The sequence below is a fragment of the Chanos chanos genome, chromosome 1 (assembly GCF_902362185.1).
Source record: "Chanos chanos chromosome 1, fChaCha1.1, whole genome shotgun sequence".
In the NCBI taxonomy this organism is placed as follows: domain Eukaryota; kingdom Metazoa; phylum Chordata; class Actinopteri; order Gonorynchiformes; family Chanidae; genus Chanos; species Chanos chanos.
In genome coordinates, this window is record NC_044495.1 from 10,369,744 (window position 1) to 10,391,696 (window position 21,953).

The 21,953-nt window shown below is 40.0% G+C and overlaps 1 protein-coding gene across 15 annotated transcripts in view; it reads right to left on the reverse strand.

The window, feature by feature from the left end:
* Nucleotides 1-21,953, reverse strand: part of nrxn3a (neurexin 3a) — a 217,158-nt gene that overhangs the window by 169,391 nt on the left and 25,814 nt on the right. For 6 of the 15 annotated variants that reach the window (XM_030787499.1, XM_030787543.1, XM_030787557.1 and 3 more), the window contains 2 exons: nt 1,887-2,188; nt 548-571 (listed from right to left, as the gene is read on the reverse strand). In XM_030787499.1, the coding sequence (XP_030643359.1) occupies nt 548-571; nt 1,887-2,188 (326 nt within the window). Of the gene's footprint in view, nt 1-526; nt 572-1,886; nt 2,189-21,953 lie in introns of all 15 variants that reach the window. The other 9 variants (XM_030787596.1, XM_030787588.1, XM_030787581.1 and 6 more) reach the window with 2 other exon arrangements.

Sequence of the window (21,953 nt, forward strand, 5' to 3'; positions counted from 1 at the left end):
CACTGGACGGCACAAGTGGAGACAGGTGGAGGTTTAGCTGGAGCCAGAGAGCGGGTGGGTCAGCATGCCATGCAAACAGCGTACTAGAGACAACTGTCGAAGCTCCCCTGATAAGTACTTTAGCTTGTGCTTTCTTTGATGCGTGGAAAGCTTCTGCCAGTTTCATTGACAGTCAGAAAAATAAAACATGTATATATATATATATATATATATATATATATATATATATATATGAAATATCAATTTTAAAAATACAAAAAGGCTTTGTTAATAAGCCCTACAAAATACAAGACGCTAAAGTCTTTCGAAGAGAGGAGGAAAGTTTAAAGAAAAGCAAGAAAAAATAGTTGAAGCCTTGGTGGAAATACAGACCAGGAGGTAGAAGTTAAGGTGAAGGCCACAATACCAACCCCATTTCCTTACATTTCTTAATTGTGTTTAGGATGAAGACCGAAAGAAAACAGAAAGAAGGAAAGGGAGCACATGGCAAACTGAAAAAGGAAAATAAAAAAAAAAAAATATCTACCAGACAATGTAGTTTGTTTACCATAGCTTGTCCAATGCCTGAATGCTGGGGAAGAAAGGAAATTAAATAGTGAACAAAAGGATTCTTAAGAAAAGAAAAGAAATTAAAATGAAGACATGATGAATAAATAGGGGTGTTAGTGCATTAGTGGGTAAGTAACGGTTAGTAAAATAGTGATTTGTACTGTGAGTGGTTAGTTTTTGTCCTGCAAAGCGTGTTGTTTTTTTCCGGTAAGGGGCAAAGCATGAGAGAGACACACTGAAAACAGTGAGAGGAAGTTAAAGAAAGAGAAGGAGTAGACGTAGGGGTTGAGGTAAACCTATTAATCCCAGACAAAATATATGTAGAGCAGGGAAGCTGTATATCTGTCACACTCATGGCTGTGTTGACACATACTCAAAAAAAAAAAAAAAAAAAACCCTTGAAAATCAAAAGCGGATTTACTTTCATTTGTAACCCATACTAAAGAATTTCCTGTTTTTTTCCCTCCACATTTGTGTGATCTACACCTAGCTTTTCCACTGTTTGTGAGGGTGAGTAGCTCCTAGTTTCCAACTCACCACAAACCCGTTTCACACTGGTTTAAAAAGTCTCTTCAGTTATAGCATGTGCATGCTTGATGCATGCACAAGTTTTTGGATTGATGGTAAAAAAAAAAAAAAAAAAAGCTGCTAGTCAAAATAAGAAAATGGAAACAGTCCCTAAATATCCAAGCTAAAACAGACTGTGTTTGCACCTCCACACTTCCTGAGTGAAAGAAACGTCCTTTTTTTTTACTCCTGAGGGGCAAAACCACACTAAATATTTACATATTTTAAAATGCAGTGTGGTGAACGATTTAACAGTTGAACAGAGATTGGCTGTGGGTAAATGAAACGGTTGAGCTTGGCTGAAGCCTCTCCCTGCTCCCCTGATAAGGCAGACTATTTAGGAGAGTGAGGTGAATATCTAGAGGCGAGTGAAGGCAGCCTCTTGAAGCCATCACACCTCTGATGGCTCCTGACAGAGGTGACTGCTTGAGGAGGCAAAACATGAAGCAAAACGTGAAGAAGTCAGAGAGCAGATAGGTCCTCCTTCAATTTGTAAATATTTGAAAAAAAAGACGTTAGTAAATTCAGAAATTGAAGATTCTGATTACAAGTAAACGAACATGTCAAATTTAGAAAAGTGAAAATTGGAAAAATAGAAATTGAAAAAAAGAGATATTAGTCATTAAATGTTACACTGTTTAAGATGAATAAGAAAAGTATACTCAATATGCGGGTGTGCGTTTTAAATTTGAGATATCCTGCTGGCTTTCTGGATTTTGTTTGACCAAATTGTGACTGTGACTTCAATTCTTTTAACCAGAGTCCATTACCTGTCGCAGGTTGCGAGTGACTTTGACATCGTGCCAGGCGTTGTCGTTGAATTTGCCGTTGACGGGCTCCACGATGGCCTCAAAAGCCCCGGAACCCAAGTTGATGACGAGTGAAACGGCTCCATCTTTCAGCGCCAGGTTAACATAGTCTGCCGACTTGCCCGTGTGTAGGATGAGTCCGTTGCGTTGCCAGGTCTTAAAGGAGAGCGTGATCTCGTCGCTGCTGCTCTGGATGGGGTTCTGAGACAGGTCGTAGCAGAAGTACTCCGAGCCGCGGAAGGTGGCCACGTTTTCCTCTCGCGCTGTACCAAGACAGAGAGAACATGTTAGTAGTGCCAAAAAATCTCTGTATAGACACTGTCAACAACATCATCCTCCAACAGTTGAGTCTTGCTTCCTGGAATCAGCAGTGACAGTGCAGTGAAATCCCTCACGATGCAACATTGCTTTAAATGGAAGTGGAGTGAGAGAGTCAGACAGGGGCAGCAAGGCTGAGAGGGGATTAAAAACACTCCCTGAGCGCATTTGGGCCTAGATGTCAGAGCAAGAAGTCTGGAACACTTATCTGTAAGATCATCTTCAATTAGATGCCTGTCTTTTAGGGTGAAAATACCAGAGTCCAGTGGGTATTCGCACAGCTGAATGTAACAAGGTATAGACTGCAATCCCTGTAAAAACACCAGTTCTGTATACCCAGTAAGAGTTTGACTTTCTTTTTAGTCTGCACTCTATCCCCAGGAAAGGATAATCGTGTCACAGAAGAAAAAAAAAAAATTCAGAATGCAAATATCAAACCATTCCATTTCTATGCTTTGCCATGCACTTTCACAACTACACTTATACTAATTGAAGGTATAAGAAAGGCTAAATGTGTATGTCTTACAAATGTTAAGGCCCTTGGTGTGCATGCCCGCGCCTGTTCACTAGGTACACTCTTGGGATATGAGCGGTCTATGACCCCACTGGTCATTAGAATTCAAGGTACAGGAGCCACTGTCTCCACATTTATGCAAACAGGGTAACTCCCTCTCATCCCCACTCCATTAATCACCAGACAGGAGGAGAGCTAAGGAGCTGTGAGGAGAGGGTAAAAATACCCACTTCGATAGACAGCCACCATAAACTAAAAATTAGCATCAGGGTGCCAAAAAGCGTTTTTATTGTTAATGGCAGACTTGATTTATTATCAAAGCGCCGGTGCAGGATGGAAAAGTTCCTCATAAATCCTTATAGAACAGCAAACACAGGTCTTAACACATCTATGTAATATTTGTTTCCATACTATGTGGCTGTGTGACTGTGTTGAGTAGCTTGAGACTGAATATACACTGCTATCACACATGTGATGTAGTGGAGGATCTGGAAGAGTTAATTTTCTCATCATGGTGAGTGCTTGTGCCCAGCTGTGATACACTTTGCATGGTAATTCAGCTCAGAAGCATATCTACAGGCTGTGGACCATATCAGCAGCACATGATATTTGGCAGAATATGTTATTGTCTCTTTGTCTCTATGCAGTCTTACTGCGCATGATGTAATGTGAGAGCTCACTAAGAACCGCTATTTTATATATGCATACAAGCTATCTGTATAAGGTATACGCATAGATAATAGCGCTTTTTTTTTTCCAAATAATACCAGTTACTAATGGTAACCATATTTAAAAAATTATTATAATGTGTTACAGTGCACTGGAAAGATTTTAAGATAGTGGAGAGATTTCTTTCTTGTTTCCATCCTTAATGGTGTTCAAATCTTAGTTCATGCTATTCTAAAGTACATTCATATTCTAGCTAGGATACATAAAGCAATGAACAAATGCTTATTGTTGAGCTGCTAGAGAATACACCACTGGACCAAATCAATTCCCAGTTTTTCTGAGAACTAATATCACTCCACATTACACATACAGACTCTCACATGTAACGCTGATGTTATTCCTTAAGTATGTTGTACACAGATCATTTGTGAAAGTCAAAACAAGGATTAAGCTTTACAGAAAATATTTGCACACCTCTGAAAACCGATATAATAGCATTCGCTGTGGATTGTAGGGAGTAGTAATATGTAAAAAACATGGTCAGTCACACTTCAGCATATCTAATGAGACACTATGCCACGTGAAGCCAGGGTACAGGCCTGTACTGATGCCCTGCCAACTCTAATAATCCACCTCGCGGTGAAATAGCCATTAGCAGTTTGCTTCAGGGAGAAACAGGAGTGCTCCTCAAATAGCTCAAGACACCTTATCTCTGTTCTGCCATGGTCGGCACGGAAACCCACCATCACAGATATCTCAGCTCCCCTCAAAGCAACCCGGGCAGGACTCTGATTAATTATTAATAAAACAGAGTGTTGTTTTTACTAAAGACACTGTTATGCTTTACCACCAGATGTTACCTTCTCCATTAATCTCCTGGCCCTTAATTCTTAATGAGATTTAGCCCACGCTGAGAAGAAAATGTGGTCGATTACAAAGAGTGGGTGAGAAGACAGAGAGACTGTAGCAAGGGAAAGAAAGCACTGTAGCAGTGTATGAAACTGTGGGAGTGTCAAAATACCAAACATATTCACAGCTCAGTCAGCATCTTATAAACTTTCTGTTTGAAGCCTTGAGCAATAATGAAATGACGGATCAAAAAACTTAAAAGATCTGAGTAAATCTTAAAGAGTACGAGAATTAATCATATTTGACAGTTTCAGCACACAAAAAAACAAAAGCGTATTATATGTCCCTTTGTCAAATGTGAATAAAGCAGTCATAAGTCGAACTGACTGAGTTACATATTAGAAAGACCACAAAGAGTACGGAATGACCTTTTGTTCCACTGACATTTCAAGCTTTTTGTTTAGCGAAAGTTTCCAAACTCTGGCTGCTTCACCGCTGGAACAAAAACCAAACAAAAAAAAAAAAAAAGAGAGAGAGAAAGTAAAAAAAAAAAATGCTTGAATACAGTCCCATATTTCCCCTGGCTTTTTTTCTTTCTGAAGCCTTCCTCCAAACAAGTCTTATCTGTATAGATTTTTAATGAAAATCCTCAGGGGGGCAGAGGGACCTAATCTCCTCCATAATGGGAACACTGACAGAAAGGAGGGGTTAGGTGATGAGCCACATGAGAGATAGCAAATGTGCTGAATTATGAATTCTTAATGAAAACATCATTATTAGTCAAATCAGCATAAGGGACAGTGATTGTTATCATATCATAATTGTAACAGTCCTTTAATGTCTTCCCCCCCCCCCCCCCCCCCCGCCACACAACACACAATATGATGTATAGTTCTATATTTGTCATAGCGGGGTTCACTGGTGTGGGTGTTGGGGAGACCCAGGAGAGATACTGGAGTTATGCTGGTCATAAATCTAATGTGCTCTAGGCAGGAGACCATTACAGGACAAAAGCTCTCAGAGTACAATTTGCACATGAAACTGAGCACGAAACATTCTGATCCATTCCATTTTCCACTCTTTCAGGACAAACGGATGGTGGTGAAAAAAAGAGCTCTCCACAGATTGGCCTCACTCACTCCAAAACCATGAGAGATCACACATATATGTCACGCGTGTATGTCACAGCAGACAGCTGAAGGTTCAGAGCCAGATGTTTGGATGGAGTATTAAATGTTCCTGGTATACCATACAGCTATTTGTGTTTGTTGCTATATGTATTATCATTAACAGAGGAAAATCTGTACAGATATTAAAGGATTGCTATTAAAACAAAAACAGAGAGAAATATAGAAAGAACTGGATTTTCATCCCTTTGGCCTCATCTAAAACATCTCATTTACAGTGCATGTAGCTATTTTTTTCCCATTAGTGTAACAAATTAACATTAAAATTCTAAATGAATATAAACAAAAAATTCACAAAAACCCTCCATGATGATATACAAAATTTCTGAGAGATATCAACAATTTTTTATTTTACATGTATGTGTGTGTGTGTGTGTGTGTATATATATATATATATATATTTATTTTTTTGTAGTTACTACATTTTTTCCAACCAGTCATTCAGGAATATGGCATTCATCCTGACAAAGTTAATTTATTTTGATTGATAAATTCTTCAGCATAAATAAAAACAACATCAGTGCTTCAAAGCCTGAACTTGTGAAAAGAATAAATGCCTTAACACATGTATGTCCTTTAGAATAATGCACAGTCAAAGGCACTCTAGAATTGTGTTATTATCCTTTTCATCATTAGAGCATAATAGCAGACAGGAGCTAGGTGTGAAACACATTCTCCTTTGCGTGATGAAAATGAGTGCATTATCACCAATAGAGTGTGTAATTAGAGCTAATCAGTGACAGTCCCTCCCCCTGCCTGCCTCTCCTCATCTTCACTATGCCGCGGATTATTCCTATGCCCTACGCTGAGAGCACGGCTAAGGCTAATCTATCCCTGCACATCCACAGGGAGAATCCAGACGGAACCGGCCCGAGCATCTGTCACGGGGCAGTGACGGCGGGATCGATACCTGGAGTGTGAAGGAGAGGCCCCATCTCCCTGGTCTCACCTCGGGAGACCTGGAGAAAACCGTCACTCGGCCAAAAGCTCTGTCCCAAAAACAAGACTCACAGTCCTATATAAAGCATTACGCACATCTTCGTTCACGAGAGGCCTACACCCCCCCCCCCCCCCCCCCCCCCAAACAAAAAACACCAAATAATCTAAATGCAGCTCAATGCTCATCGTCGGTTTGATATTTGTATGCATGTTTTCAATACTGCTGACCTTGTGATAAAACAAACGTGTATTTGATCATACAGTATAGCAGAGAGCAGCTCTACTTGTATGCTGTCTGTCTGTGTGTGTCTCTCTGTCTGGGTGCACTGTGGCAAAGGGAGGCCTCCCTGCCGCAATCCATGTTCAGCTCTGATGACTTGCTCCTCCCTTTTGCAGCTCATAGCTGCTACAGTTAGCTTACTGTTAGCTTGGCTCGCACACGTTTTCTCTCTTTCTCTCGCTCCCACTCCATCTCCTTCTCTCCTACAGTGACTGACACAGGACAGCTTGTGAAAACTTAACCTCTGGCCTAAATACATCACATTATGATCCATTTAAAACAATTCAGGTGTTTATTTCTCCACACACTTATAAAATTAATTAATGATCAGCCCTTAGCAGCATGCTCTACAATACCTCTACCACCTCTAAAATCCGTCACACCTACTACTACTACTACTACTCTCTCACTTTGTGTCATAAACTCACACATTTCAGCTGTTTTGTTTCACGATGCTGTAGAATGTCCTTGCCCAACTGCTTAGCATGCTCTGGTCCTCAGTAAGAACTTAAAATGACATCCTCGACAGACCACTGTGCTTTCACTTACAGAGTTCAGTAACAATAATAACACATCAAAATGTATATTTCAGTAAGTATAGTACAAATTCAAGTGAAGAGAAAATATTTTATACGTAATAAGTATTTGCTCATTCATGGCACTTTTTTTTTATGAATAAGAGGATGAGTCTATCTGTCATGACAGTCCTGTGTTATTTCTTTCTCTTTACAGTGAATGTCCAGCTGAAAACTTGCTGTCCTGGAAAATTCTCTACAGTTAATTAAAAAGCAGCAGATTTAATTTACAGAGTGTGAAGGACCATTTAGAGGGCAAGGCACATTTCTCAGATTGTTAAAATAATGAATAAATGAATATATTTTGTTCTTATTTTTGGGTAGGAGGTCTATTTATTCAGCACTGCCAGTTTGCTTAAATGAAACACATAAACGTAACACTGAAAAGCACCATTGTGGAGTGCGTAAAGCATATCAGAGCCTCCGGTTCTAATATGTAGTGCGAGAGATTGTGACATGACTTTGTTGCGAGGGAGTAGGCGAGATATCAGCAGGGTGAATTGGCAATAAACCAGGTGTGAGAAAACAGGAATTCCAGATCTGACCATCTGTTGGTCTTTTGCAACAGCTAAGAAACACGAACACACTCTGCATGTTCAAGTGCACGTAACGGTTTTTGTTTTGCCCACTCATACATCTATAAGGGGTCTTTTTTCAGCTGACTTGAGGGTCATTCTAGCATAAATGGCCACATAAATCACAGCGTTTTGAACTCATTATTCAGAGATATGGGTTTCTCAAAGATAAAACAGCACACAGACATTTAGGTTCACAGTATCACAGAATTTACGAAAATGAAAATAAAAATAAAAATGAAAAAAAAAAGTTACAAAAGATTTCTAACAAAGAATAGAAAAAAAAACAATGTAAAACTGATCAAAGTGAAAGGTCTAACTAGAAACATATGATACTTCTTAGGATCCATATGCTTCATGAATGAATCATTATGATAAATAGAAATGTCAAAAACGATACGATGACACATTTCTCAGTGTTGTTTTAACAGGGCTAAATTTAGTGACAGATCGGTCTGGTTAAAAACGTGGACGATTAGCATAACGTGCATTTCAAATACATAACGGCAGATTAAACTACTTTCATCTCGGCCACAGAGTTTCTCAGCAAAAGATAAAGCAACGGGAAGCGCTAGCAGTTTAAAAGGGCACGATTTTATCAACCCATCGGGTGGGAAATGGGGAAAGCTATCAGATGCCTACCTCTGGAATGGGTTGATGGAGTCTTTGTACAGAAAGTAGAGAAATGCTATATGTACGACATGTAGATCGGCTCTCGAAATGACAAAGATTACTGCTTTAGTGGTCTCGTTTTCCATTCCACACAAATTGTTATTCCATTTTTCCAAAGCTGCAGGTTACTGTTTAAGCTTTGCTTTCACAATCCAGGGAAAGCAATTTCATACCCAGCTAATTTAAATTTCCCAGCTCTTTTTGATCTCTGGCATTAGCTGTATTTCATTAATTCTCTCATATTTTCAATTACAGGTATGACTGAGGTAAGGAGCTGAGGGACACAGAGGCCATCTGAAGGAGAAAATAAAACGATTAAAGCTTCTGCAGTCCAGCCAGAAACTCATTTCAAGCAGAGCTTCATCAAAAGTATATAAAATAATGCCTCAGAATAAATGTTTGTACGCTGAATATATGTGCGTCGCTTCAGTATTTTGAGAGAAAATACATATTTGAGGACAAAATGAAGTAGCTGTAACTCAGTTTTGCAAATAAAATTAGTAATAGCCTACAACACTGAAGTCCTGAGTAATATCTAACACAAATCACATTCACTCTGTAACATAGCTCTTCGCATTAAAAAAAAAACAAAAAGCAATGGCAAGCTTTAATCTGTGAAATAAATGAAGGAATATACACTAAAATATCTGAGACAAAAACACAGAAATACAGGGATGTATCACATACATACATTCACTGCAAAATAACATAAAACAAATACCACAGAAATAAAATTTAAAATTTTCTAGATAAAGCGTTCTTCAGATTTCCCCTTAGTGAAAGACTGTGACGCTTACTCATCTGTTTAAAATTCCAACCACATTTTAATACTTCATTCAAAGCAGACTTGGCTAGTTTCTAGCTCACTAATTTTATGTAATGGGATACGATGTCTGACACGAGGCCAAAAAAGGACAAAGAAAGAAAAAAAAAAAAAGAAAGAAAAAAGAAGAGGACCAGGAATAAGCACAACATCAAAGAAGGATGATGTGCACCTTCTACTCAACCCTATTGAATGTGGCTAAAAAATTGTCATTTCAGGAGGCTAGACAGGGGTGAGGGAAGCTAGATTGTGCTTCAAAATGAGAGTTGATGAGGCAGGAAACGGGAAAGGATCTGTCCAATGGAGCAGAAGCAAGATTACCATCAGCAATTTCAGCACACACAAGACTGCACATTTGTTAGGTGATGTGACCAATGAAGGGCCCGGATGTTGTCGAATCTCGTGTCAGAATGCAGAAACAATAGCTCTCACTGGAATGAGGACCGAGAACGCTGCTGACAGCCATTTTGAACACAATGTTCTGTGCTGCAGAAAACATTACATTTTGATTATGTTTACCACCAATTCCACCTGAAAAAACAAACGATGATATTAAAATATGCAGATACATTAAAATCCAGATAAGAGTACTGCAGAAAAAGAAGAAAAAAAAAACAATTTCTGACTTTCTTTTTTATTTTAGACAGCAGCAGTCAGAATTAGCCATATAATTCAGTATCATTACACCTACACACCTAAAATGAACAGAAAAAAAATCATTAAAAGTCTACCAAGATTTAATGTGGAAATTCTGACAGATTTTATAACTCTGTTAAGCAATTCTGATGTGATGGAAAAATATCTTACATGTTTGGGTTTTTCTCTTTTTTTTATGCAAATCCTGAAGCAGCAAAGCTTACCTCCCACTTCATGCACTGAGGCAAGGATTGTGTTCCAAGAGCAGTTTATTCAGTGGGAGTGTAGTAACTATGGCTGTGTTTTGCCCCAGTAAGGCATAACTCCCCGAAGCATGACAGCTGGTCCCAAGAGCATTTCATTTACTCAGGACATAATACTCTGTTATTGGCTATTATCTCTGCTGTCAGTGACTATGTTGATATTTAATGAAGGGGCATCTATGTCTGGATGCCATTTTTCAGCTGCCTCCCGTTGCCGTGGAGACGTGTCGGTGGAGGGCAGTGGGGCCTGGCCCACCATTTTCCACTTGAACCAGATAAGACAGGCATTTAGTGCCAAAGCATACAATCAGTATTTATATTCTCCCCTTCATTTGCATCCGTATTTTTCAAATGGTACACTCTAAAGGACACAGGCTCCCTGAGAAAAATACTGTTAAACAGTGACTGAATACAGCACTGGATACTGAGGTATGTTTGATTGAATTGCAAAACAGGGATGCGTGGAAAAGATTAATTTAAAACTGAACGCGTTGAATGTCTTATTGGTATAAAACATAAAAGCGTGCAACAGCGCAAATGTGCACTATGCTGCTTTATATTTAGTACCCTTGATAAAATGCTGAAAGATGAGAAAATTCTAAATATTTTCTGACCTAAAACGATTGGTGCAACATGCCGTGTTGGCAGATACAACGGCAGCTACCCACACAGGTATGTCAGCTCTTAACCACCTCCATATGAATCCAGTTACTCTAGGAAAAAGATAAATATTTTCAAATATTTTGAGTCAGTAACAGCATCCCTTGCATATTTCTGTATCTTTCAAAAAATAATTTCAGTGTACAGAGCCATCATCACCCTCTAATTTGTCCTATTAAAAAAATCTTATTAAGCTATGTGTACTACTCACTCAAATGCACATGCAAAACACTGCAGCTTGTGTCAACAGAAACATACAGTGCATCTGATACCAATGGGACTTGGAGACAACATATTACAAACAAAATGGTTTGAATGATCTGGCTAATCTCCAGGGACGTATCTCTGGCCTATTTCAGTCAATAGAATTCCATTCCTCAACAGACTCCATGACACTGAAAATCATTGCAAGCCCTAGTCACATCCACAGAGCGAGTTTAAGTGACAAACTAAGGACAAGATATTGATTACTATGAAGACAAATAAGCTCTCGTGGATCCCTCTGCCCATCTATCCCTCCATCCATGAATCAGAAAGCTAGTGCTGAATCTCAAAAGTACAAAAAAAAATACACACACACACACACACACACACACACACACACACACACACACACATATATATGATACAATATGATATGACTCCAAACATGCAGAGAGAAATGGTATATTATATTTTAACAGCAATACAGAGATTTAATTCAAATGATATTTGTATGGAGTGATAACCCCATAACTCTTCACGACGAGTGTTTGGCAGTTATGTAATGAAACAAAATACCTGCATGAGAGAAATAACATGATTTAAGATTAATCAAAATGTTAAACTAATTTAGAAAAGGATTCTAGGTGTTTGTAATAAATTATAGACATCAGTGTCAATGTGGATTTCTTTCAGTGAATGGAAACAGAGAGACTAAATATTGAACAGGCACAATTATCAACATTAAGGAAAGGTCATTTCATATTTAGCGGGCGTCTGACGAGCTCCCTTCACCCTTTCTGAAATTCATATTCCCTCTCGTCTCCACAGACTGCAACAACCTTAAATGCCAAAATAATTCAAAATATATATTATTATGTTGAGTGGAAAATGGGAACAAAATTGTTGACAGTATGGAAAGACATACACCCAACAAATATAAGTATGACTGCATTTACATAATTCGATACAGTGTATAGGTGGAGAAATAGGATAAGGGTGATTGTGAAATTGGTAGAAGCACTGCACAAGGGAACTGCACTCACCCTGTCGCATGCATGTTTTCCGTTCCTATCATTACAGACAACCCGCAGTATATTTCAGATGGTGGTATTTATTGTTTATCAGTGGTTGGTGTTTGGGATCTTAATTCCATCATTTCCACTGGGTTATTCTGTCATATACTCTGAGTGTGGCTGCTCAGTGTCCTATGTCTATCCATGCGGCAAACACTCCATTTTCCTCTCACTGTATTTGGCATTTTCAACTAATGCTTTAAATCAGGTAGACATCAGAGGGAGCGACAGACAGCCACTTACTCTACCTACTCATCCCTGATCTTTTCAAACTTACAACCAGCCCCCCCTCTTCCAAAGAGGAGACTTTAGTCATATGGACCAGCAGGCAGGATACAGAATAACAGCGGTTTCCCCACCAGTTTCTTCTATTTTTATACTTCACTGCCGGAATGCACCTAAAAACAAATGAGCCGCTCTTTACATTTGACATGAGGTCTGGGAAAAAAAAAAAGATGTCAGAGAAAAACATTTCTCAAATTCTCAAAAAAACCCCCAAAAACCTTATTTCTCATGTTCCAAGTTGAACCACTCCCATATTTATTTATTTATTTTGAGTCTGTCTCTCCTGTTGTGCAGAAAGCAGACAGAAGAACACAAGGTTCCATTATTTGTGGGAGACGGCGCTGTGATATGCTGTCCAGTTGGAACCAGCTGTAGCCTGTGGCAAAAACAATGTGCAGCCTGCGTCTGAATCAGTGGCGGTCTCCAGCACCGGCTGCTTTGCATAGCACAGGAATACAAATCAGGGCCATGCAGTACTATGCACCTCCCTTAGTGACTACTTCCACTTGGTAAATTGAACTATATGTTAATAAGCGTGTAATCTGATTTATACAATGCAAGAAAAACACAAGAGAGAGAGAGGGAGAGAGAAAAAAAACTTGTTCAGGAGTGAAATGTACTGCATGTGTTATTGCAGTGTAAAGGTAAGAATATATGCAATCCTTCCCTCAAGTAACACATACACACACACACACACACACACACACACACACACACACAGAGAGAGAGAGAGAGAGAAACAAACAAGCAGACAAACACACACAACGGGCAGCAGTAGCAAGGCGTATGTGACGGGTCAGTGAGTGTGCTGCTGTCTGCTGACTGCTTGTGAAGCATGTATTGTTTGTGCTAGAATGTAGTGTCACTCTGACACCTGCAGATAGTACCTGTCCATCATAGGGCAGATTTAAGATGGAGCGCTAGCCTGCTCGTGAATGCAGTAAAACGGGCCTGAATGCAGTGGCTCCAGCTTTAAAGAGGCCTGCGGAAAAGGGTAGCGAAGCCCTGGGGCTTCTGGGAAAAGCTGGAGCCCTCCAGTCTCTGGGGGAAAGGATACACATATGACAAAGCACGGGCTTACATTTCCTCAGCTATGTAAACTGTGTGCACTTCCTCCAATGTTCTCTACAATGGATCACTTAAACTTCTCTTGATTATGTGAAATAAAGCAGAACCTTGAGAAATGTTAGCCATAAACGCAATTTGCCATAAATTGCATCTGCCACAGATACACAAATGGCCAGGGGAAGGGGAGAGCTGATTTCACAGTTGCAGAGCTAACATAATAACCCTGCCTGACAGAACTCTAGGGACACCTTGCTATTTGTCGATAAGAATAACCTTCACCTCTTAACACAACTACAGCCTGACATCTTTCAACAGAAGACTGTTTAGATCACGACAATTTTCTTTGCAAAAACTAAAAAAGTGAAGGAATGACTGACAAAAGTAACCATGGGAATGATGACACATCCCACCCATTTTATACCCTTCTTGTGATGTCAGCAGTCGCCGCTGGTAATGCTTTCAGGTGTTTAAATCACCCCAAAGGCAAAAGACTTTCAGTATGTGCTCTTATCAATAGTTTGCGAAGAAGAAAACTGTCAAATCATTATTAAGGCAAAACCTACCATTCATATCACAAGGAAGACACTTGGATGAACATGATAGCTGGTAGCTTTCTGAGGCATGCTAGCAGAGGCATCCTAAAAGAGACAGGCCGTTTGCAGATTTAATGTATGGGCTTTGATAGGCTTCTCGCCGAGAGAGCACTTGAAGGTGAGTCCCTAAGCAAAGCCATGTCAGAGGGGATGACCCTTCTGCCTTTCATCCATCATGTCTCAGGGGGAACTTGACTTTAAAAACCAGTGAGGGAGCCCCTCATTGCCCCCCCCCCTTTAGCCCACACTGCCACGCGTCTACCCGCGGGCTAAGTGTTCTTAACTCTCCTTCTCATGGGGCCCAGACAAAAGCACTCCCCAGGCGGCATATAATCGCCCCTCCCCGTTCCCCTACCCCCACAAAGCCCTTACCACCCTCACCAGCCACTGGCTGACAGGCCTCCCAGCGCATCTTCTAAATATGTCCCAAATTCCCTCTGACAGATTCCTACATGATTGAGCATGGCATTATCACCACACACACAAAAAAAAGAAAAGAAAAAACAAAACAGAGAGAATAAAAATAAGAAAAAGGAAGAAATTTAGGAGCACAAGGGGATGTTTTAAATGGGATCGATGGGAGCAAAATCCAGAAATACAAACAAACCCCCCCCCAAAAAAAAGACTTCAAACAACTTTGCCCTCAGCAATGAGTAATTTATAGCTGCTGTTTTCAAAGATGTCTGTAAGGTTTCTACAATTAAATGAGCGGATCTGTAAAACATGTAACTGCAAATAAATGCAAATGATTTCGAAATGTCTTCAAATATCATTCCCCAAGTGAAATGAAACTGCTTTTCATCTAAAACTGCTCTCTGATGATTCAGAATGACTAGTTTAAAAAAAAAAAAGTTCTTGTATGGGGTTAAGGTGTTGAAACTCAGAATAAACAGGTTAATATTCATCCTTCGCCCCACTGCTTAATGGTTCTGTCGCAGTATGGCCTACCAGGCCCATGCACCAGCACACTGGGCCTGGGTGAGGTCCGGGAGAGGAGAAGTCAAAGCTGATAGGTAAAGCCAGAGAAATGAGAGAGCTGGGATGGACTGTGTGGGCTTCTGTGTGGGCTGTGGATAGGGTTACCTCAGTGTGGAGATAGACAGGTTGGCTAAGTGGAACTCACTCATGTGTGACATTCCACACACTAGCTTGATTGCCTGGTTTTTCTGCAGTATTTTTTCAAGGGGAAGATTGACACAGGCGTTTCACCCAGCCCCCTACTCCGAATGTGAACGCACTAAATATGAAGGCATTTTAGTTCTCTGAGCAGTTCAGTCGTATAATATATTGTTTGCTTACTCCTGAATAACAAAAAAATCACCCTGTGAAGGTTACATGGTTAATACAGGTATTAAGAGCTTTTTAAAAAATGTACAGTCTTAAATCCCAGACTGGACTGTGATGGCGGAATGGGGGTGCTTCTCTCACCCACCCTGTGTTCTGATAGCCAAGCCATGGTGCTAGAACAGTGCTTATGGTCTTTTCAAGTCCTCCCCCACTTATGCAGATACATACATATGCACAGAAACCCACCCTTGTATATCGTTTTGCATGTGTGTGAGTGTGCGTTTCTGTGTTTGTTTGTCATACACACATGATTAACATTTACTCCTAGAATAACTCTCCTGTCTTTTTCCCCTCGCTGCTCTATCTCATCCCCATTGTTATGAAAAACCAAAGGCTACAGAGAGCCATTTCTTCATCCTCAACACATGTGGGACCCAACAGACCCTTGTTCCAAGCACATCTCCTCATCACTACGCACATTCAACTCTATTTTAGAGTTGGAAAGAATTTCTCCTGGTCAGAGACACTTGAGGTACTCATCTCATCACCTTGCCAGCCAACATACCTGTCCTGACTGTCCTGACCTGTGTGACATTGGCAAGTTCAATGCATTTTGACACCATCTGATAACTGCCCTCGAATGCTGGTTCAAACAAATCCACATGATAAGTAGGATTGCTGTGACTAAAAGATTTCTGTCATATAAGAGACATTCTCCCAGTCTCTTTGCTGACTGTCGAAGCCATACCGCTACATTTTTTTATTTGACTTTTTTTTGCTTGTTTCATTTTACTATAGCTTATTTGGCCATAAATTCATTAATGCAAAACAATAATCAAACAATACCCCCATGGAACAGTCAGCACGCTTGACAGCACTGTTAATCTCGACCAACTTGGCAACCAAAGGCAAGACTGTTCCATCCTCACCCTGCCCAAAATACTGAGTCTATGACACTACAGCATGTTTTACAGATCTGTGTCTGAATGTGTGCCAAGGGCCAAGAAGACAACACATGACTCACAATTCTGGGATATGGCCCCAGGCACTGAAAAATCTGTCAACCACCCTTTTTTTTTTTTTTTTGCTATTTTAATATTGGTGTTTTCAAAAACATCATGTCGGTCAATATGAAACCAACTTCAACATTTCAACATTTCAACCAACTATACGTGAGAAAAAAAAATAGCCCCAAACATGGCACCCCAACTTTTCCTAACTTTCACCATGAGTTTAGTGTGAGGGCTTTTTTTTTCAGAGCAATGAGCACATGAATTTTGGATGAAAAACTCTAAAAATAAAAAAAGTTCTTTCACTAAATATAAGATGCATTTCATTTCACAGTTTTAATCTTTGAGTTTGAAGAAGAGCAGTGTAGCTTGAACTCGATTTGACTGGATCCTGCAAGATTGGTCAAAGGTGGTGTGTGACTTGATTACTTATGAAAGACCATTTACATAACAGTCGCTTCACACAGACACGCACAAGACCGAGCTGTCTGTCATCCACTCAGAGTTCCCTCACTGACCGGAGAACTGGACTTCACATTCTCTCTGGGACAGTCTAAAAACAGGCTTTATCTGACAGAGGCATCTGTGCTGCCTTTTCCTAGCATTTACTGTGACCTTTACCATTCAAAGACAGAACACGTGTTCTCCTGTTCTTCGGATTTCAGCCCATTAAAAATCATCACCAACGATTACTCTAAATCACTCAACAGCTCAAACAACAGACAGGCAAACAGACAAGGAGGACAGACTTACTCTATCTCTGTTAAATCATATACATATATCTGTTATACATATTAGGAACATACATACATATACATATATATATATATATCATGCCACATGTTTGGGTTTTGTTGTGTAGGTTATGGGGTGTGAAGGAAGGTTAAGCAATAATGTAAGCGTAACTATCATGGAGCCAAGTACTAGAATAAAATCATAAAATCTGTTACCCAGAAAGACAATATTTAAGTAATGTTCTTTTTTCATGCTGTCCTTCAATTCTAAAATGATCGTAAATGTACACGTAACTATTAAAACAGAAAGACAACACATAACAAGGTGGCAGCAACTGTCATAATTACAAATCTCAATAAATAAATAAATAAATGATAAAAGAGTCAACTTCAGAACTGAGTCCCACATGAGTCATAATGAAAGTGTTAGTGAAATACCAGGACATCCTTTCGTTTATGTGTATGCATGTTCGTTTAGGTGGGCGGCACAGCATGAAGGTCCTGGGCTCGGTTCCCGGCCAGGCGGCCAGGCGGCCAGGGTTCTTTCTGTGTGGATTTGCATGTTCTCCTCGTGTCTGCGTGGGTTTCCTCCGGTAGCTCCGGTTTCCTCCCACAGTCCAAAGACATGTGAGTTAGGCAAACTGGAGATACTAAATTGTGATGCGATACTAAATTGCGGTGTGATTGTGCGTGTGAATGTGCTTGTCTGTGTGTCTGCCCTGCGATGGACTGGTGACCTGTCCAGGGTGTTTCGCCACCTTTCGCCCAGTGAATGCCAGGGTAGGCTCCAGCACCCCCCGCGACCCTAATTAGGATAAGCAGCTTAGAAAATGAATGAATGAATGAATGAATGAATGAATGAATGAATGTTCAGTTAGCACACTAGCAAGGTGACAGTGTTAGCAGCAAAAGTGACTGTCAAGGAAATGAAAAGAAAAAAAAAAAGAAGATGAGCGAACAGCTGTGGAGCTCAGTGCAGAATGTGGCCAATCACTATTATGTTGCGTAATGTACGATCATGTCACTATGGCAGATAGTCCCCATCACAATGTAAATGGGTTACTGCAAACTCATACCACTTTTGTATATTGCATAACTCTCTGAAGTGGCAGACACATGGAATGACACTGAGGGTCAGGTGGTAAGCCTGGAGAAATGGAACACAAGGACTACATATCATAACGACAGTTTCTATTGTGCTGCGTTTTCCCACCAAATCTACATTGAGTTTGACGTTAATGTAAAGCTATAGTGAGCTTTTCTCATGGTTGAAATTCAGATGCTCTTATATATATGCTCCAATGACAAAAGTAAGTCAGTTCAGAGCAGTGACAAAGGTAAACCTGTCTCCCTGAGTGACAAAAGACATAACGTTGACTGGGCTATTGGTTTGTACCTTTAGTTCAGTTGTTTTCATGTCACATTGTCTAGCCCTAAATTGATGGTTCAAGTCCAGTTTGGGACAAATCCATTTCACTGGTCCCATGAGCTGGGTTAGAAGTGAAGTTTAGTTGGGTGTTGTGGTAGTGAACCATTTAAGGACAGCGCTGCTGAAGAATTCTCTCCCTGGACCACAAAAGATGTGCTGATGACTAGGCTATCAGTTTGGCTCTTAACCTCATTTGCATCTGACTCCCAAACCCAGGGCTGTCTGCTTTGAGACTGACTCAGAGTGATTTGTTACACAAAGTCAGTTAAAAAAAAAAAAAAAAAGCATCACTCACATTTTTTTTTCTTTGAAGTGTGCATTACAATGCCCAGAACTAAAGAAGAGAACACAATGGGATAAGTGTGTATTCCTGGGTCCAAAAATTTTTCCCCCCATACTCCTGAAATTTCTGCTGACTACTTACCAATAGCCTGAGTTCTTAAGGGCAGGCTCAGAAATACAATAAGAAATTCATAAAGAGTAAGAAGAGTTTTGAAGGTGTGCTAATCGGAGCTTCATATGTTACTGCTACGTGTCCCTTAACAAATACGACAAGTGAAATGCCTCAGAGGCAGGGGAGAAAATCAAATATTAGCTAATCAAGAAAACTTGCAACACGCTCAACTATGAACATTCTCACTAGACCCACAAGGCATCACTTTCTAACCCCTCCCTTCACCATTTCACTTCAAAGGAAATCTGCTGCAGAAAGCAGGAGCCAGCAAGAACAAAAAAAAAAAAAAAAAGGGGGAAAAAAAAGAACATGAGATGTTTAGTGTAATGTGTTTTAGAAATCTCCTTTTAATATGTTAATCTCCAGCAGCGTGTTTGAATTGTAGTGACAGCACAGAGGGATGAAGATATTGAGCAAAAAAGGGAACAATTAGAAAAAGGAAGCCACAAACAATAAACAGAAAACAAGGCATGTGCATTTTCATTACATGTCTACTATTACAAATAGTTATTAACTCAGTATACAGCATTGCACAGTGAACATGCACATGCATGTGCCCGCGCACACACACACACACACACAGTGTTCTGCACATCCATCAGCGCATGGATACATCCCATTTTGTCTGTGTTCATATGAAGCTGTCACAGCTGACAGCACAGAGCATGTTAAAGTGTGACAGTCATTGAGATGGTCTATAGCCCATCGCTCACTCAATATGATAGGATAGCTGGTGATAAACTCAGTAACCAAGCAGACAGACTGAAGACAAAGGCCTGATGTTACCTATAAATTACTTTGTTTTCATTTTTTGCTCCAGAAATGGAATGTTAAATACAGTCTGAGATGGTTAATGACTTGGCAATGTTAAATGTTCAGATTAGAGAATATGAGAGAGCATCATACAGTTATTAGAGGAGCAAACCATTCTCTCCCTTCAAATTTTCCCAATGACTAGAACAAAATGTACAGCTCTGAGCTGATTACAGTAATTGGCTGAGTCTTTGTGTGACGTTTTCTTTCCTAAAAAATGATAGGGGGCTACTACTACCCTACATCTCAAAAGCACTAACTGCAGCCTAGAATTATACTCTTCAAGAGAGGAGCAGGGTACTGATTATCAAGCATAATTGGGTTAATTTTCTCTTGGTCCATGTACTTGAATTGACTTCCCACCCAAAAAAGGGCTTCTGGCATGCTGAGCAGACAATCAAGATTTTCAATGATTGAAATGAAGCAAGAGCATCACAAGACCATTACACTGTCCTCCACAAAAGCTGAGGAAATTTGAAATAAAATAATAATAATAATAATAATAATAATAATAATAACAATAATAATACTAATAACATTGATGATAATAATAGTAATAATAATAATAATAATAATAATAATAATAACAGTAATAATGTACACTGTCAACAAATTATGCATACAGTAGGCACACTAAGCTAACAAAGAGCTTAAAGTTACTCTATGTATGAATTTCCAGCTGGCAATTGATACCTCACTAATGTACATTCACAATTGTTCCAACATTAGTAATGTGATGACTTCCTTCACCTCCACATAAACAATGCTATTTGGTGCCACGTAAAACAAATTGTACTGATTAATAAAATCACCACACTTAAACCCCTACTGTGTCCAAACATAAGAAAGCATGAGCACAAAGGTGCAATGAAGTGACACAGATGGATCTGAACAGGGTCAAACAGAGGATTACATCAGTTCATCAAAACCATCAGAATCATCTCTGAATGAAATCACTGGAAAGTGTCTTAAGCAGAGAGACTGGCAGATCCCCCTCCCTGACACCCCCCCCCCCCCCCCCCCCCCCCCCCCCCAAGACTCTCAGACATCTTTTCGGGACAAATTAAGAGTCTGAGTGGATAGGCTCTGATAATCTGTCCTGAGGGGGTAACCTAAATCAGGACCAGACCCTCCAGCAGCAGGCCATTGTGTTTCAGTACCCTGGAGAGCTCCATCAACCAATCGGGTAACATGTGAGGGAGGGTGCAGTGGCTCTCTCCCACCAATAGCAACCAATCTATCATATCCTCACAGCTTCTCCTCACAGTTTGCCATTTTGCCTCTCAGCTGCAGAGGCAACCCCCAACACCATGGTCTTTCCCTTCCAACACACTTATCCAATACTGTAGTCATTTGTCCTAGAAGATGAATTATGAGGTATCTCCTTCAAATAATACTGCAATGCAGAGCAAGCTGTGAACAATGGTGGTTTGACATTTGCCTTTTGAGATATGCAATGGAGAGGTTTTTTAAATAGAAATTAAAAGCTATCATTTCGAAATCAAACATAATGTGGGTACAAATAATCCATTCTTTTGTGAAGGAATACAATACATTATCACATCACACAAATTTTTGTTAAATGGATATCAAAGCGGTGCCTCAAATTATGTTCTCACTTCTGTTTTACTCCAATAGATTTACTTAAACATAGTTTGTGTCATGTAATGAATGACATGAAATGGGGTTCTTTATTGTCATAAATATTTGAGGAAAATGAGAGAAATGACTACTGCTCTTACTGTGTGAAAAGAAAGCAGACGACTTGGACAAACCCCCAGATTTAACCCCTGCTACTCATGGGCACACACAAAGACACGCACACACTCTCTCTCTCTCTCTCTCTCTCTCTGTCACATGCACAAACACACACACACACACACACACACACACACACACATACACACACACAAACATAAATATTTGTAAATATTTGTTAACCTGTGTACAGCAACAAAAAGCCAGGAATCTCTTAGAGGCACCAGTAGAGCGGGGTGCCAGGCAGAGACATGCTGGCCGTGCAGACAGTCTCCCATCTGTCTCCATATGAGAGGCTCAGGGAGAGGCCGTCATGCTGAGAGAGGAGGAGGACTGCTGCAGAAGGAGAGGAAACACTTT